This window comes from Vanessa cardui, chromosome 17 (assembly GCF_905220365.1).
Source record: "Vanessa cardui chromosome 17, ilVanCard2.1, whole genome shotgun sequence".
In the NCBI taxonomy this organism is placed as follows: domain Eukaryota; kingdom Metazoa; phylum Arthropoda; class Insecta; order Lepidoptera; family Nymphalidae; genus Vanessa; species Vanessa cardui.
The window spans coordinates 11,546,250-11,564,279 of NC_061139.1; the positions used below are offsets into that span (position 1 = coordinate 11,546,250).

Genomic DNA, 18,030 nt, shown 5'->3' on the forward strand with positions numbered 1-18,030 from the left:
TTTGTTTAAAGTTTAAAAGAAAGTTTTTGCACGATTGTTTTTAGTTTTGCCTGTACGATTAAATTTTGGAAAAATATTGCATTTTTATTGTATAATATTTGTTACGTTTTTAGGAAACCTTAAATTGATAGTAAAATATATAATAATATGGAATTGACATGAAAATTCGAATTCCATATTGTAAAAAGTAATCGTAAGAAAAGAATGACAAACCCGGTAGTACGTTCAAATTTGTAAAATAAAATTTTGTCTGAACTCCCAGACTTCGTTAACTTCTATGAACGTTTTACTATACTTCGCAAAGTTTCAAATGAATAAGTTATTTATAGTAAGTACTTTTTTTAGTCTTGCACCAATTCGTGGTTTTATAATTTGTCTATTGGACGTTGAACTCTTTAGACAAGATGAGGTTATCAATTCGACCTTTTTTGTTAATACTTTTCGATAGTTTGATCATGAAACGATTATTCTTATTATTTAGTATAAATAACAACTCCAGGGTAGATACTTTTTTTATTAAATTAGTTTTCCCTAATTTGGAGTAAGGGTAAAAAGCGTTTGTGGCACTTATTTTTATTTTGAAAGATATAATAAGTCGATTAAAGTTTTTTCTAGTCAAGAACTAGAAAGTAATCTTTTTTTTAAGCTATTTTTTTACTGTTTCTTGGTCTTCACATCAAAATCTTAAGTCTATCGAGGGTTATAGTTTACGTTCATGCTTGTTTGCCTTAGAATATAAACGTATTATAAAAATAGTAAATTATAACTTAAACTTTATTGAATATTTACTTGTGCTTATGTGGTTAATTAATAGGATTTTTTTATTCCATGTTCGATAAAAAAATCCCGAATAATGGCGAAGGGGAATAGCATAAATAGATATGATAAAATCTGATGGTTTATAGAAAACAGTAATTTTGTAAAATCTTAATTTAATCTATATATTTTAAAATGGCCCTTAAAACATTTTAAAAGTTTACTTGATTTATGTGTTTTTAATTAAAGTTATGGCAACTGTTATATCTGCAAAATGTCAGTGTCAATTTTCTTCGGTCATAAAAAAACGTGACTTTGACATTTGACAGTACACTCGGGAAAGTGTTTTTCTATTGCATCATTATTTAAAAGACAAATAAGATGGGGAATGCTAGCGCAAAAGCTGCGGAAGTGAAAGTGATTGAACCACCGGCGCCTTCAAGCGTCGAGAAATCTAAACTTAAGCCGTGCTGTGCCTGTCCAGAGACAAAAAGAGCGCGAGATGCTTGGTGAGGTTATTTTGATATTTTCATTCGTCCTTAATTATATAATATTTGCATATTAAAATTATTTTACAGTCTTAAGGATGTGTGAAAAAATATCTAAATTATGACTGATATTAAAACGTGGTCCATATTAAATATTTATTGCATCATATATATTTCCAGATAAAAAATAAATAAATGTTCATATATCACTATTGGCTTAAACTATTATCATTTTTTGCCTTGCTACATTAATGTTTCTAAACACTTGCAGCAGAATTAAATGAACAGTAAAATAGCTCATATTCAATTTATTTTACAGTATCATTGAGAATGGTGAAGAAAATTGTGGACCGTTGATTGAAGAACACAAAGCTTGTATGCGAAAAATGGGTTTCAACATATAAAATTCCAAAGGATAGGTTTTAAATTAATTTATGGTGTACATAACCTGTAGAAAAACATTCATTTATGGATTTTGATGTAATATTATTGTTATTACCGCTGGCTAAAGCCAGTAGTCTATATTTTAAAGCATTATGGCAGTGAAGTTTGGTAAAGATTTCTTGAAAAAAATAATAATTAAAAAGTAAACTCATAATGTCTACTGCTTAATTATATTTAGTCATATGAATGTTCTGGACATTATGTTTTCATTCTTAAGCTTAAATATATGTTGATAAGTTGCATATGTTAATGGCGGCTTTTTGTTCTCATTTAAAAAACATTTCATTATTTTATTAAATAATATAATATAACTTTGATATGTATATTAAGTAGAAATAAAATTTTTTTTTGAGTTATGCTTAAATAGTCATGTGATTAAGTACATTTTCATTCATTGTATCATTAATTCATTCATTCACTCACTTCATTCATTTTCACTATTTATTAGGCATTAGCCAAAGATATCCATATCATCACTATATTATATATGTTTAATGTAGATGTTTGTGATTTATTATTTTATCTACATTAATATTTTAGTACTTATTAATAAAATAATTATGACAGCGTATAAAAACTTTGCATAAAAAAACTTCATAATGAAATATCAATCGGAATTTTATTATATTAGTTTTACTAATGGGGCTTTATGAAAACCAACCAACGGAGATCTACATTAAAAGAAAAGTAAAATAATTTAATTACTATTATAACATAAAAACATAAACAAGACCATAACTGGCACAGAAGGTTATTTAAGAAGAAAAAAATGTTTTATAATTTAAATACTTATGGAAACACTAACCATTGGCACATTTAATGGTCATCCAATCTGTTCTAAATTTAAAATTGTGCTTTTTTCTTTTATAAGTACAGTATTATGGTTCGTTTTAAATTAAGAATTAAGCTTGGTTGTTGGCTTGAACACAGTGTGATTTCAAAAATAAATTAACTGTTTTTTTATTTAAATTTATCTATCACTAAATAAGGATCTGCCGCATTTTGTTGTTTAAAAGAAATAAAAACTATTGTTTTGTTAAACTGTTTTTCATTTTTCTTTAAAAATATTAAATTAAACAACAAATGTTTAAATTAGCACAAAATATTTAACATTCACTTTTGGTGATTGCATTGGAGAGAGAGAAATTAATTCAAATAAAATTAATTCAAAATATTTTGATGAAATTTCTCTCTCCAATTTTAATTTCATTAATGAGAGCCGAGATGGCCCAGTGGTTAGAACGCGTGCATCTTAACCGATGATTGCGGGTTCAAACCCAGGCAGGCAAGGCTGATTCATGTGCTTAATTAACCTTCTAGTTTTCAGAAGGAAAACATCGCGAGGAAACCTGCATGTGTCTAATTTCATAGAAATTCTGCCACATGTGCATTCCACCAACCCGCATTGGAACAGCGTGGTGGAATATGTTCCAAACCCTCTCCTTAATGGAAGAGGAGGCCTTATCCCAGCAGTGGAAAATTTACAGGCTGTTACTTTTTTACTAACATAAATTTCATATTAAATGTATACAATATACATACATGTATAACTATATATATATATCTGGATATAATTAATGTAGTATAGTACAGTTTCAATAGTTTTAATCGTCGTTATGCGTGAGTAAATTATTGTTTTGCGTTTTAACATTATAAATTCGGAGCAAATAGGTTAAATTATTGAATAATTATCGAAAGAAAGAAATATAACGTAAGGCTGTATTCCAATGATACGAAATTTTACTATTAGCTTACAGTCTTATATACTACAATGATACATTTATTATAAAATGTCTATTAAAAGTCTAAATATCCCGCTTCTGGATCTAGAGTTACTCTTTTCACGAGACGCGTAGGAACTTAGCGCAGTATGTTTTTCAAACGATCTCATATACTTAATCAAAAGCATGTAACATTTACCTATACATCTTAGTAAAGCAAAAAGTTTTACTTGATGAGTTTTTCAAACAAATATTTTAATTTCGTTTTTATGCTATAAAGCTGTCAATTTAAAAAGACACAAATAATACATTACACACAAACTATTTTTCTTTAGACTTTCATGTTCAGTCGTTCAACAGTGCAGTCTGCCATGGACGCCTACCATACATACAACAACAACAACAACAGCCTGTAAATTCCCACTGCTGGGCTAAAGGCCTCCTCTCCTTTGAGGAGAAGGTTTGGAACATATTCCACCACGTAGTTCCAATGCGGGTTGGTGGAATACACATGTGGCAGAATTTCTATGAAATTTGTCACATGCAGGTTTCCTCACGATGTTTTCGTTCACCGCTAAGCACGAGATGAATTATAAAGACAAATAAAGCACATGAATCAGCGGTGCTTGTCTGGGTTTGAACCCGCAATCATCGGTTAAGATGCACGCGTTCTAACCACTGGGCCATCTTGACTTATACATAATAGTAATAATATTATAAATGCGAAAGTGTATGGGATATTTGAATGTTTATTACTTTTTCACGCAAAAACTACTGAATTTATTTTAATGGAACTACAGCAATATCCTTTATTCATCAGAATAACGTACGCTATAATAAGAAAACGTTGCTTTTATTTCTTTATTGAAATTAACCATATAAGCATTATTGCCGGGATAGGTGGTTTCTTTTTATCTTTTAAGCTCTACTGAAGTACTGAAATGTATCTCTTAACACTAAAACTACTGAACCGATTTATATGGAATATTGTATTAATACAATAGGCTATTTGACAATGCGAAAAAAAATTGTGAATTATTGTAAATCAGTGTAGATTATGAGTTTAAAAATGGTTATTTACTAACGAAACTTGAAAATAATACTTATTTATTCAAAAATCAATACATAAAAATGCATTTTTTCAAACGTTTGTCACGTGACACAAAACGCTCCTGATTGGCCGGGCTTATGATGAAGTCACTTTCTTGTAAGCCTTGCTTTTCTACTATATCTACCCCAGATTAAAAAACAGCAAAGTCACCGACCCCATTGCAGCGCCATATTGTCCAAGTACCGTTTTCGCGCGTTATTTAAATATGGAATTTTTAATATTATGTTTTTCGGCAAATATGTACTAGAATAAAAAAAAACAAGTTTTACTGGGGTCCTTAACCTCTACTAAATAATATAAAACGGATTTTAAAAACCAGTCAAATAGCCTATTTAAGTCGTGGAGAATATGAGCCTCCTTCAGTGAGACCTTAAGGATACTATTGAGTGAGAAGGGGAAAGGGCAGATTCTGCTCGGTTGAGACAATGGAGGCGTCATCTCAGCGCTTCCACTGCACCGGTTGTCCGCGGCTTGATAGATAGGGCGTGAACCTGGGGCCATGGACGCGACACTATTTTACATCGCCTCGCGTATCTAGTCTCTGATAATCAAGACGTCTCTAAGAAGTACGCACCATCCGTCTCAAAAATCATTCGAAGTAGTTTCGGTGGCTCACCAGAGCCCCGAGTGTCGTAAAAACCGAATAAAAAAATGTAGAGAAAATAAATTAAAAAATAACGAATTAAACGTGAAGTGACACGCCTAAAAATAAAAATATAGATCAAATATTTAATTAAAATATTAAATAAACTAATAAAATTTGATACCAATTTGAAAACGATATTTGAATTAATATTAAAAAGTGACGGTGAATATTGTTAGTACTTTAATTGTAATCTAGAGACGAGACAAAATCACACAACATTAATTACGTTTAATCTTGAAAATTGCGTAAATACCAGGTTCAATAATTCAGTTACATGTTAATGGTCGCACTTAATAGATGTCCCCACTGGTCGGGAGGCGCATCTTTATAACCTATACGAAAATAATTTGCCCTGATTTATATAAGATAAATCGTAAACATAAATGTTTTGTGTATGAGTTTAATTGTATTTTATTGTTAATAAATTAATAATATAGTTTTGTATGCATTTCATTTTGTAAAATGCGTTTAAAAAGAGATTCAGCTCAAAACAGCGACAACGAAACGACTGCAAGTTCGGTGAAATCAGTTGACAGTTATGGGTGAGTAAAACAAAATAATTTTAAGCAATTTGTGTTGTGAAAATATTATTGTCTTGTGAATTGACGATTTTCTGAACAATTGTAAATTTACAAGATCGGAAAGTGAGATTTTTTGCAGGTGTAAAAATATTACTTTTTCTAAATTGTAACAATTTTCATAAAACATTTAAATTTCGATAGAATACATTATTATTTATATATAGCTAGTACACCAATGAAGAGCTTAATCTTCGTATAAGCAAGCTGGAAGTCTATATATAGATATTTGTAATTTGCAAACAGGTCCCGGTGGAATCAGAATATTTTTGTACGATACGAAAAAAAAAAACCCTTGTGCGCGCTGCGTTCTTTTAGGTATTTGCACTTGACCCTAAAACATTGACACAGTGATTATATGTTAACAGAACTATAATACACTTGTTTTTATTACTAACTTCAATAAACTGAATCATTTTTGTTTGCTTCTGATATACGTGATACAAACATCAATTTATATAAGATTATCTATAGTCCATTCCAATCGAAGGAGGAATGAAGATAACAAACGGTAGATGTATTCCACGCGATTTGATAAAAGTCAAGCAACTTTATACGCTACTTTTCAAACAGCTCTTAATTTATAATTATTGTAATAAAGCACTTTTCCACTTAACTACTTCCAAAATTCCGATAGTAGCTTCATTGACCTTCAAACTTCGGTATTCGAAAATCCATAATGAATATCATAGATAATTTATTCAAGCTCTAGAGCCCAATAATATCGCGTCAAATCGATGTCATGTTTGTTTGCATTTGCTCCTTTTTGTTACTCAATAAATTCTAAATAATTAAAAAATCTATCAAAGACAAGACGTTCAAATAATCAACCCTAACGAATATAACGCTTTAAAATCTGAGAAGCTTTACTGAATTTTCATGTCGTTAACTTGTGTACAGGTAAAATTAAGGTAAACAATAAGTAAAGCTATATACCTAATTACCTGTTTAGGTACAGCATACATGGGATTACAGAATTTCATCAAATAACCTGACAAAGCGTAAAGACTAGTCTATATTATGATAAAACGGGGAACTCTAGGATGAATGTTTGTACAAAAGTTTTTATTTAAATTAGATACACGCGAGACCGTGTAAAGTTGTGTAAAGTTCTGTTTATAAGTAAAAGGCAAATGTTACATTATTTTCCGATGGGATATAACATTGTACACAGCTCAATGATATTCTAATAAACAGATATGTTATACCTATACTAAACAACAGAAAAAAGTGTGCCGCGCCGGGGACCGTTTATTTTACATTTCGTTACAAGTAAAAAGGATAGCTTGATAAAAACAATAAGTAAAAGGGATAACTAGATGTTTTAATTACGCAAAACGTATTACTATATAATTATGATGTATTATAACGTATTACTGGCATAATTATGATGAAAACGACTAAAGGCAAACGTCCCCATTAGGACGTTTTCTAGTCTTCACTTTTTGCGCATTAATGACATATCTGTTTACTAGAACTTCATTGACACAGCTAGTTATCCTATTTCAGCACCAAACTGTGGACGATACAAACATTTTACATATAATGCTTTTGCTTTTGTCTAAGGAGGAATGGAGGAAAAACTTATAAGTATGTACGCGTTCATGACATGCGTTATGAGTTATGCTATTTCAGCCATGATAGGCTGAATAGGCTTTTAATGAATTAATAAACTATATTATAATTTCTCGAAGTATCATTACATCTGGCAATCAGACTGATGTTATTTATTTCAATTCACAAATTATGAAATTGAAATACTCCAGACAGCTATTAAATTCCAAAGTTTCGAGTTTTCACATTTGTCCTCGTGACTTTGTTTTGCTTTTTTAATTTTAGTGCCGTCTCACGCACACTAAGGCACCTTGAACTTGTTTTAAGGCGCATCCTCCACGTTTAAATATCGGCGTGCTTTAGTATCAACTAGCGATCAGCCCTGGCTACACATGGGTACGATACTGATACTAAATATACTACAGAATTTGTTTATTGATAACATCACATTGGAAACTTCTAAAATGATCAGTGTTTCTTCTATAATATTGTCCATGTATTATATACAAAAACCTTCCTCTCGAATCACTCTATCCATTAATAAAAACCGAATCAAAATCCGTTGTACAGCGGTAAGCGACTTTGTTTTATACTATGTAATGATGACGCTCGTCCGTATATCTAAGTAACGAGTAAATAGATCAATATATAAATATTATTCTTATCGTAAATATGAGATAATATCCCAGTATGAAAAATGTATGACTGTTTATAATTCGTATGAAAAATATCGAAAAATATGTATCCACCTAAGTAAAAAATATACAGTATTAGACCTTCAAACGTCAACGTCAAAAAATCAAGCTCGTTTGTTTTTTGTTACGAAAGAAGCTAGGAACTCAAATATGAGAGATATATTTTCCTGAATTGTTATCAATATTAACAAATTGCCAAAGTTCAAATTATATACCTAAATGTATTCTTAGCAATACTTTTATAAAAAAAACGTCTCTAAGATAGTCTTATCTACAACTCGCTTAAAACAGTGTAACATAAACTATAGTATTATGTATATATTGCTTATAATTATGATCTTAGCCTAATGAGCTGTATATTAAAGAAAATATTCTAAAAAGTAGTACATATCTTATTTCCAAAAATGGATACACGAATATTTTGAAATAGAGTTCGAAAAAACCATCCGTAAACTGAATATGATTTCTCCTCAAATTAAAAATCGTATTAAATAGAAATAGCCCATTTCAATTTTCAAATCTATTATACCTCCAAAGAACATTTATAAGATACTTTCTGGGTCAATTCACTGCTGGTTTCGATCAGATGGTTCCGGAGTTCTGAGAGGTGTGCTTAGAGACAGACTTGGTTTAAACGAGTGTGTTCTTCGATAACAAAAAGTTTCAGAACATTAAAATTTGTTGCATAAATTTTTAGTAGAGCGTTTTCATATTATATTTACATGCAAATAACTCATATTAGCATTTTATTTAATTTGCATATCATGTAAATGAAGTTGATTGGTCTGTTTATAAACATAAGGGTTATACACCTACATTGTACGTTACGCTATCTGAAGTCGGGTGTGGGATCAAGGCAGTTCTTGCTGTCGCCTTGAAATCCTATCAGAGCGGTTGAAGAGACCACGTTCAAACGTAATTATGTATAATATACTTATATGAAATTATTTTGAATATTGATACTCGAGAATTTAGTTATTGGTACTGAAGTTAATTTGATATAAATAATTGTGAATATTAGATAAAAAAAATAACAGTTATACGTTGACTTTTATTCGTTTTTTCCTGATTTGTACACATCAATTTTGAAATCTGTCTAAAAATCCATCGGACAAAAATTAAACAAAAATACGACATTTAATGTTTTGCTTAGATGTTTATTAGTTTATTTTTATGCTTCATTCCCTTCGGTGATTCCCGTGTGATATTCGCGAAAATTTACAGATTTGTTTTTAATATATATAAAAAAGTCGTAACTACAAATGAAATTATAGCAGTTATAGTTATATATATTCGAAAAAGTTAGAAATCCAGTCGTGATTTTACTTAAACTGGCGTTCCATTTCGTTCTTTCCTTTCTTTGTGACCTTGAGCCTGGACCATAAACTATATTTTTAGAAGAAAATAATTAATTTTAAGTTATTAATTTACTTCTACAGTAACTATTTATTAATTTACTTTATAAAGTAACTATTTTTAATTCATATTTGTATGTATAAGATTTGAAATTAACATGGTTATTTTTATTACTAAAGTTATTAATTGCGGGATATTTACCATGTTTTTTTAATTTTTATTCGGTGGTGCTCCATCGGTAAAAATCCAGCAATTTATAATTTTATTATATTTGTATGTATTTAAGCATTTATTTCTTTAGTAATAAGAAACATTATTATATATAATATATTAATGATATTATTTCTGTATTATAATGAACTGTTATTAAAATTCTTATAGGGTGTTCGGCACTGGATGTTCCGATTGCTCGGACTGTGAGCGCGGAGAAGACAGGAAACGTGTTCATAGATACGAGTAAGTGAACATTTTATTTTCATTAACCCATAAATATACAGCCGTTGGACAAAACGAAAGTCAGTTCATCACACTCCTACACTTCCACGTTGGTTTGTAAGATACATATGTCACCGTAAAATTGTAAACACCGTTAGATTGTAATCTATCTCGCGAGATTGTGAACTGTCCAAAGATTGTGAACCGTAACATACTGTTTAGAATTTAACGCAATACTTTTAGGTAGATTATAATCTATCGAAGTAAATTTCAGTTAAATTATAAAAACTTAACTTTAATCTAATAAAAAAAATAATATAAATGCAGACGCTAATTGATGATGGACCAATTTTAACATAGACATTTCGTAGAAGAATCAATAGAGTATCCATATTAACTTTTAAGTTATATTTTGACAAAGGTCCTAACCTTTTGTCTATTTATCAGCAAGCTGACAACGAGATCAACCAGCTGTACAAGTTTCCACAGCACGGCTGATCACGAAGCCTATCCTCTGCTGATGGCGGCTAATTTAACGAGCACATATAAAACGATCAGCTCAAGTTCTGACACATTGGTAAAATGTTTTTTTTTTTTTTTATTTCAGTCTTATAATTTATGACACATTGGTATTTTTCTTATTCAGTCTAATAATAGGCAGAGATATTAAATTTGTTGTAATATATTTTGTGACCTTTTTTTATTCATAAACTTTTTTTGTTAATATAAGCAGTCAACTATAAGTACTAAGTGAATCAGTAGTAACAATCAAAATATATGCGAAAGGAATTATCATAATTACGAGAACATAGTATAAAACAAAGTCGCTTACCGCTGTATGTCTCTATGTCTGCTTAGATCTTTCAAATTACGCGACGAATTTTGATTCGGTTTTTTATAATAGATAGAGTGATTCGAGGGAAAGGTTTTTGTATATAAAACATGCGCAATAAAATAAAGATACAAGAAAAAATCTTTCATTCACTATCAGCATTGCAGTGCAAAGCCGGGGCTATTCGCTAGTAAAATATAAACGATATTGGTGTGTGGGGTCGGAATGCCGTGATTTACGACCAATATAATTACTACAGAATCAAAGCCATTACATGTTATTAATACGCAAAAGATAAGGGAACGTAAATATAGTATCGTTAATTGTTCATATTTTATCTCGCTTCGATACAATTTAGTGTAAGAACGCGAGACTTGAACACAGATATCGTACTGATAATATGCGCGTAAAAGCTATACACGTGACAGCGCCTTAGAGCAGCAAGGAGGTAGGTAGGTAGGTAGGGTAGTAGTACATTTAAACTTTTTTTTCGCTGTAAAAACGCTTTACACGCTTCCCCCACGTGAATGAAAGTGGGGGGGGGGTGTGTAACTCCCCGGTTTCCTGGACGCCGAGTGCGCCCAGATCCACCGGGTTTAGCCACTAAAAAATCAGCGGTACCCTCATCGTCTCTCGGCGGACGCCGCGGGATCACTTACACATGCTACCGTGGCGCCCTGATGGTTGGCCAACACCTAGGGGGGCTTCTCGGGGTACTGAGACCCCCCCCAGTAGAACATTTAACCTGCAATATTCGGTTATGATGCAAGTTGTATCTTGTCTCACGACTAACGAGTGGAGTAACGCGTTGTTTTCTTATTTATAAAATACTAGTAGTCGCTTGCGGCTTTGCTGGCGTTTTATTGTGTTGGATGTCATGTGATAATCAAAAAGTAGTTTCAAGTCAAGTTTGCTTCATACCAAATTTCATCAAATTCGGTTCAGTGGTTTGGTCGTGAAAGAGCGAGAGATAGACAGACAGGCAGACAAATTTACTTTCACTATAATATTAATATAGATAGTAAAAGATAATTTTAATCGAATTCCTTTTTTATTAATTCACTTTTATATAATTATCTAAGAGTTATATAAAGATCCTTATTGTACTCCTAACACTTAGAATATAAAGCTAAACTTCAATTCGAATGTAACATATATATTATAATAATGAGCAATATATATTATATTGCTCATTATTATTATAAAATAATATTCTTCAGGGCCCGGCGGAGCTATCCGGGAGTGACATCTTAGCGACTTACAAACGAACAATGGAGCAGACGGAGAAATCGGAGAAGAATACGCAAAGCTCTCTCGTAACCATGTGAGTCCTTTATAGGTAACGTCATGATAAGGACTGCCAACTCTATAGAAAAAAGAGTGTGTTTCATCACTCTTAAGGCTCGCGCAAACTATAGCCGCGACGGGCCTCAACGCAACGCATAACAAAAATCTTTCTCTTATCTTATCTATCTTATCTATCTTTAGTTCTAATATTTTTTATCAATTTCCATAGCCTTTTCAGTGCTTTGGAAATCGTAATTAAATTACTCTAATTTCAAGTATAGGTTTAATTTTGAATCATACTTACATTACAAATATATTAAATTTGTTTTTTGAACGTATGGCTTAATCTCTGAAAGTAATGTTTCAGTTGAAATGTTTTTACTTGTAGAGCGCTTTATCCAAGAATGTAACGCTCTTATAAAATCTTAGTAAAATACTGTATAAATCGCGTCTCTTCGAAGCGGAAGCGGGTCGCTAGTACAAAGTATTTAAGTTTATAATATATACTTCGGAATGTAGTTTCTACCCAAGAACATGTTCGTCAGCTCATAAGCATATCATTAGTTATTCTATTCCTCAAATTAATTACTGAGCCAACAATATTATGATTGCTATTATATGTATTATGTAATACAGCTTCTCGATATGGAACACGATAATGGGCTCATCCCTGCTGACGATGGCGTGGGGGGTGGAGCGCGCGGGGCTGCCGGGCGCCCTCTTCCTGCTCGCCTTCATGGCCGCCCTGTGCCTCTACACGGCTTACATACTTCTCAGGGTCAACGTGCACCACGGTACGTCATATATTAACTTTAACTAATTTAGTCAATTTTACACTGCTAGAAAAAAAGTTAAATGGTTAGAACTACTTAATATTGTCTTAAATATTTTCATCAAAAATTAATTAAATAGGTAGAGAATAGATAAGCCATTTATATGACAAAAATATTTTTTACAATTTTCAACTGAAAGCACTTGCAAGCCTATGTAGGAAACGAAATACTAAATAAAATCTAATTCAAAGAATATTTTTCAAAAACATTAAAATAATTGATGTTTTTTTTTTAAATTATAAGAAAATGCCAAAACGAGGAATCGCGTCAGCAACGCCACCAAACAAATATGAAATTAATGAACGTTACGGATTCCATCGAATTAATACGTTTCTCTCGTTTTAGATACCTATACGCTTATTAAAGAAATAAATTTGTAGAGATAATTTTATGCTACAATGTTGAGTACAAATACTAAATTCACTCGCTCTTTATAAATATTAAAGGCGAAGAATAAAATGAAAGTTAATATAATTGATACGTCGAAAAGTTCAAGAGCCTAATTACAAAGTTATAAGAATATATTATGTTTGGCGTTTAGTAAAATTAAGTTTTGCAATGGAGGTCTACTTTTGTGTGAATACGATGCAAGGCCAGTAGAGTAAGTTTGTCGAGCTCGTAACGAGTGTTGGGGCAGGCGGCGCCAGCTGCGAGGTGCCGGCGCTGTGCCGCGCGCTGCTGGGCGCGGGCGCGGCGGCGCTGGCGCACGCCTTCAGCCTGCTCGTGCTGCTCGGGGCCAGCGTCGTCTACTGGCTGCTCATCACCAACTTCCTCTACCACACCGTCAACTACTTCATGGGTGACGAAAAACAAAGCTATTTAAATAATAATAATAATAAATATGAGACAACATCACTCTGATCCCAATGTAAGTAGCTGAAGCACTTGTGTTATGGACAATCAGAAGTAACGATACCACAAACACCCAGACCCAAGACAACATAGAAAACTAATGGTAATCTACATCGACTCGGCCGGGAATCGAACCCGGGACCTCGGAGTGGCGTACCCATGAAAACCGGTGTACACACCACTCGACCACGGAGGTTATCAAAATATTTATGAAACAAAAAATTGTTTAAATTAATTGATGTGGTGTAGTTAATGATTAAATGCACAAGATTATTACTCAGTCTTTGGCTATTTATGGCGGCTAGTGATTGCTAAGATATAAGGCATGTGGCAAAATTTATGTTTTTCAGTGCTGTCCAAAGCACTGGCGTTGGCAATTATCAACAGAGTATTTTCAAGAATAATGTATTGCACATTCCAATAATAATTAATTAAACTATTTCAACTTACAGACGTGAATACCTCAAACTCGACAGTTTACAATTCAAGCCTCTTGTGCCCCAAGCACGACCCTCTGATAACCCCGTCTGACCATCCGATTGAAGACCCCTCGCCGTACTGGGGTCTGCACACCACGGTTCCCTTTTACGTGGCAATAATCGTCTTTCCACTTCTTTGTTTCAAAAATGTCTCATTTTTCACCAAATTCAATTCTTTAGGTGAGTTATTTCTCCATTTGTTACTATTCTAGATTTTCATAAAATATTCGTAGAAGTATCCAAATTAGTAAGAAACTTTTTAACTTATTTTAAGTAGGTAGGTTTGAGTGGGCATTATGGAACTACAAGGATCATAGTTAAACACCTTTTCCAATAACAACAAATTATTAAACAAGGTTTTTTTGGCTGGCGGTAGAAAATCTGATGAATAATTTGTAGTTCCTACCTACTCAGACATATGTATGTCAAATTTTCTGTATTAATATCGCAGTCTTGATTGTATGTATTAATTATTCTATATACACAAATAATATAAAAGCATTCGGCATATCACACACATACTTCTGGCATACTATTGTTAGGAATACGTCAAATTAGTAAAAAGTAGTGATGTTGTTTACGTTTAAACTTGTTGCGTTTGTTTAAATGGACAGTTCGACTAGAAAAGTTATAAGAGTAAGTAAGATCTATGCGGAATAACTCTGTCATAACAATTACATGTAAAATTAGGCAAGGCTTTTATAAGCCTAAAACAAATACTGATATCATATAATCGTAGGTATTGACCTAATTTATACACAATTGAGTCGAGATGGCCCAGTGGTTAGAACGCGTGCATCTTAACCGATGATTGCGGGTTCAAACCCAGGCAAGCACCGCTGATTCATGTGCTTAATTTGTCTTTATAATTCATCTCGTGCTCAGCGGTGAAGGAAAACATCGTGAGGAAACCTGCATGTGACAAATTTCATAGAAATTCTGCCACATGTGCATTCCACCAACCCGCATCGGAACAACGTGGTGGAATATGTTCCAAACCTTCTCCTCTAAGGGAGAGGAGGCCTTTAGCCCAGCAGTGGGAATTTACAGGCTGTTGTTGTTGTTACTACATTTATCATTTAATTGGATATTCAGTGTTAAGACTTGCTAATAATCTTTCCAGGAACCCTATCGGTGTTCTACCTGCTTTTGTTCGTAATGGTAAAGGGTTATTCTTGGGGAATCAACATGGAAGAACCGGAGGTGACCGACGGCAAGCGCGGCAGCGACGCCGCCGTGCTCAGTGGAATGCTCGCGCTGTCTTTCTACATTCATAATATTATAATCACCATCATGGGCAATAATGCGCAACAAGACAAAAATGTAAGAAACAATATCTATTTTAATATATATATCTTTAACATTGAATAAATATTATAATAACATAGTAATACATAAAAAAATCACCCAAAAACATTTTATTTATTTATTTCAATACTTTATTGACCACAAAGTAAATGGGACAAAGAGGGGACTGAATACCTGGGCATTCTCTGCCAGTCAACCTTTACGTCAAACAGAAAACAATTTTAGTCGGATAAGAAGAAATTACGAAACTCATAAAAGAAAAGTAATTTGCTATATATAGAAGAGGAAGTAAGCCGCGCCCAGCGCTCAACCTCAGGGCAGGGGACATTAGTTCTCGCCCGAAATTCCGTCGACGCTGTAAAGGCCAGTAGGGCCAACAGCAATACTTCACACATATAAAAAAAAGTCTAAGTAAGCTTTGTTTCAGGGCCGCGATCTAACGATAGCTTTCCTGCTGGTAACAGTGACGTACACGCTCGTGGGCGCCATCTTTTATATCTGCTTCCCGCTCTCCAAGTCTTGTATAGAAGACGTATGTATGCATTTATATCTATTATCGTAGGACTTTGTGTATGAGCCTTGTATGAATACCACCCAGAGTCGTTAAACTTTAAATAATCTGTATTTCTCTCGTGGTCTGACATCGCTGTTACATACAGTTTCATTTCAAGTAATAAATGCAGTTTATTTTATACTTGTCTTAATATATATCTTATTCCAGAATATTCTAAATAATTTCGAAATGCACGACGTGATGACAGCTATTGCGAGGGCGCTACTCCTTTTCCAAGTAAGTTCAATTATTTTACAAATGTAATAAAGTTAAAATTACATGGTGTTATTTTTTTATTTAGATAGAGTTGAGATATAGTAGTATTTATGGTTTCGGTAGTGCTTTTTCTATTCTCTAAGTGCCCCGTTGAGGTTGGAGCTTACTTAAAAAGTACTTAGTCCAGGGGTGAGAGCATGAGAGGCCAAATTTGCGCCTTGTACAGGCGATGGGCTGACGTAAATTAATTATTCTGTCTTGCTGAACACACCAAGCTTGTTTGGTGCAAAAATTTAAAAAAAATTGTGAAGATACGTGGTGGATAACGTGGATAGATAAATGGTGATTCTTAAGTGGCTAACTTATGTCTTTTTGGAGTCGAATTGGATTACGTTTAGCCCGCCCAAATCCGAGACTTTGTTTAACAATGATTCCCAATAAAGCATAGCTTCTAAAGCCGTGCGTTAGCCGTTGAAAGCGCTGCCAAAGCAGTATTTTTTATGGCGAAGCTCGGCGAAAAAGGAAAATATCGTGAGGAAACCTGTATATTCACCAAACCGTAAGGGCTGCTCCAATGATGTGTGGTGGAATTAGCTCCAATTGAGACGTGTACACACTGATACTTTTGTAAATGTTAATTTCAAACTCATAACTCAATTTGGAAAAGATAACTCGAAGCGATACCACCTTGTGTTTGTAAGTGTGAGTGCCGTAATCATGCGCGCGTGGCAGGTGGTGACGGTGTACCCGCTGGTGGCGTTCATGCTGCGCGGCGAGGCGGCGCGGCTGTGGCGCGCGCCGGCGCCGCTCGTCGACGCCGCCGCCGCCGCGCTGTGCGTGCTCGTGGCGTGCCTCTGCCCCGACATCGGCACCATCATCCGGTACCGACCCACCCGCGTCGCACTTCACATGCGTCCTATTGTCACTATTGAGTTATTCGTTTTATTTATATACATTAAAACAGGTATATATATGTATATCAAAACAGGGACGCTAAATGATCTAGGGTCTTTATACGAGGAAATTAACGGAAATAAGGTTTTTTAATTAATTCGTAATGAAATTCAACAATTTCGTTTAAATAAAACATAAAGGGTATAATACAATAAATAAGTCATTACAAAATAACTCGTCAAATTTTAATCACAATTTATTTCTTATAATATACTCCTTTCCTCTTCAAAATGCAAAGGTATTTAGTTGTACAGCCACTCAATTATCATAAATGGTGTTGTGCACATACATACGTGTATCTTAAAGTCTAAAGAATAAGTTCGCTAAAAATTTTAAGCATTTAATTTCTTATAGCTACAAACGTATTTAATATTTATGGTGCTGGAACAGTCTATTCTTAAATAGTTTTACATTGAACCGGACGAACATTCATTTTTTTCACAGATTATTAAAATAATGTTCGTTTGTAGGTACACGGGCGCAGTGAGCGGGTTGGTACACGTGTTCGCGTTGCCGGCCTTGCTGCAGATGCAGTCTCTGCGCCTACGAGGGAGGTTGACGTGGTGGAAGGCTCTATTTTACTCTCTTATTATCGTCTTCGGGACCGTTAATCTTATAATGCAATTTTTTATTTCATAATACTTTACCGTTAATTATTTTTATATTCAATATTTTGTCTCCGTTTTGCAATAACACTGAAAAGGATCTCACATTTGTACGCTATGTAAATAAAGTTTTAATTGTTTTTTGATGTTTTATTATTGACATTTATAGTTGACAAATGACAAGAGTAATGTTGTCGTTTGAAAGTGTATTATTGTCGTTGGTAATTACAGTGTTGTCATATACGAGTTGTAGTGTTGTCGATAATAAATGTTAATGTCAAAATAAGTCCCAATTATGAACGCATTAATATGGGGCTGTTATGTAAT

The 18,030-nt window shown here is 33.2% G+C and overlaps 1 protein-coding gene and 1 long non-coding RNA gene across 2 annotated transcripts; both read left to right on the forward strand.

Annotated features, from left to right (window-relative positions):
• The first annotated feature begins 1,043 nt into the window (after positions 1-1,043).
• Positions 1,044-2,729, forward strand: LOC124537087. The gene is made up of 2 exons (XR_006966912.1): positions 1,044-1,265; positions 1,564-2,729. It is a non-coding gene; the product is annotated as an uncharacterized LOC124537087 (long non-coding RNA).
• Positions 2,730-5,266: 2,537 nt separating this feature from the next.
• LOC124537098 (sodium-coupled neutral amino acid transporter 9 homolog) lies at positions 5,267-17,815 on the forward strand. Its single transcript, XM_047113816.1, has 12 exons — positions 5,267-5,708; positions 9,731-9,805; positions 10,232-10,361; positions 11,837-11,940; positions 12,540-12,697; positions 13,374-13,535; positions 14,041-14,247; positions 15,191-15,390; positions 15,803-15,907; positions 16,097-16,165; positions 16,877-17,025; positions 17,569-17,815. Exons 1-12 carry the CDS (start codon positions 5,629-5,631, stop codon positions 17,735-17,737), a joined length of 1,608 nt encoding a protein of 535 aa, XP_046969772.1. The 5' UTR covers positions 5,267-5,628; the 3' UTR covers positions 17,738-17,815.
• Positions 17,816-18,030: the final 215 nt, after the last annotated feature.

Coding starts and splice junctions, on each gene's coding strand:
- LOC124537098 (XM_047113816.1), top strand. CDS start 5,629: ATGCGTTTAAAAAGAGATTCAGCTCAAAACAGCGACAACGAAACGACT. Junction 9,806..10,231: donor AAACGTGTTCATAGATACGA/GTAAGTGAACAT, acceptor TCTATTTATCAG/CAAGCTGACAACGAGATCAA. Junction 13,536..14,040: donor CACCGTCAACTACTTCATGG/GTGACGAAAAAC, acceptor TTCAACTTACAG/ACGTGAATACCTCAAACTCG.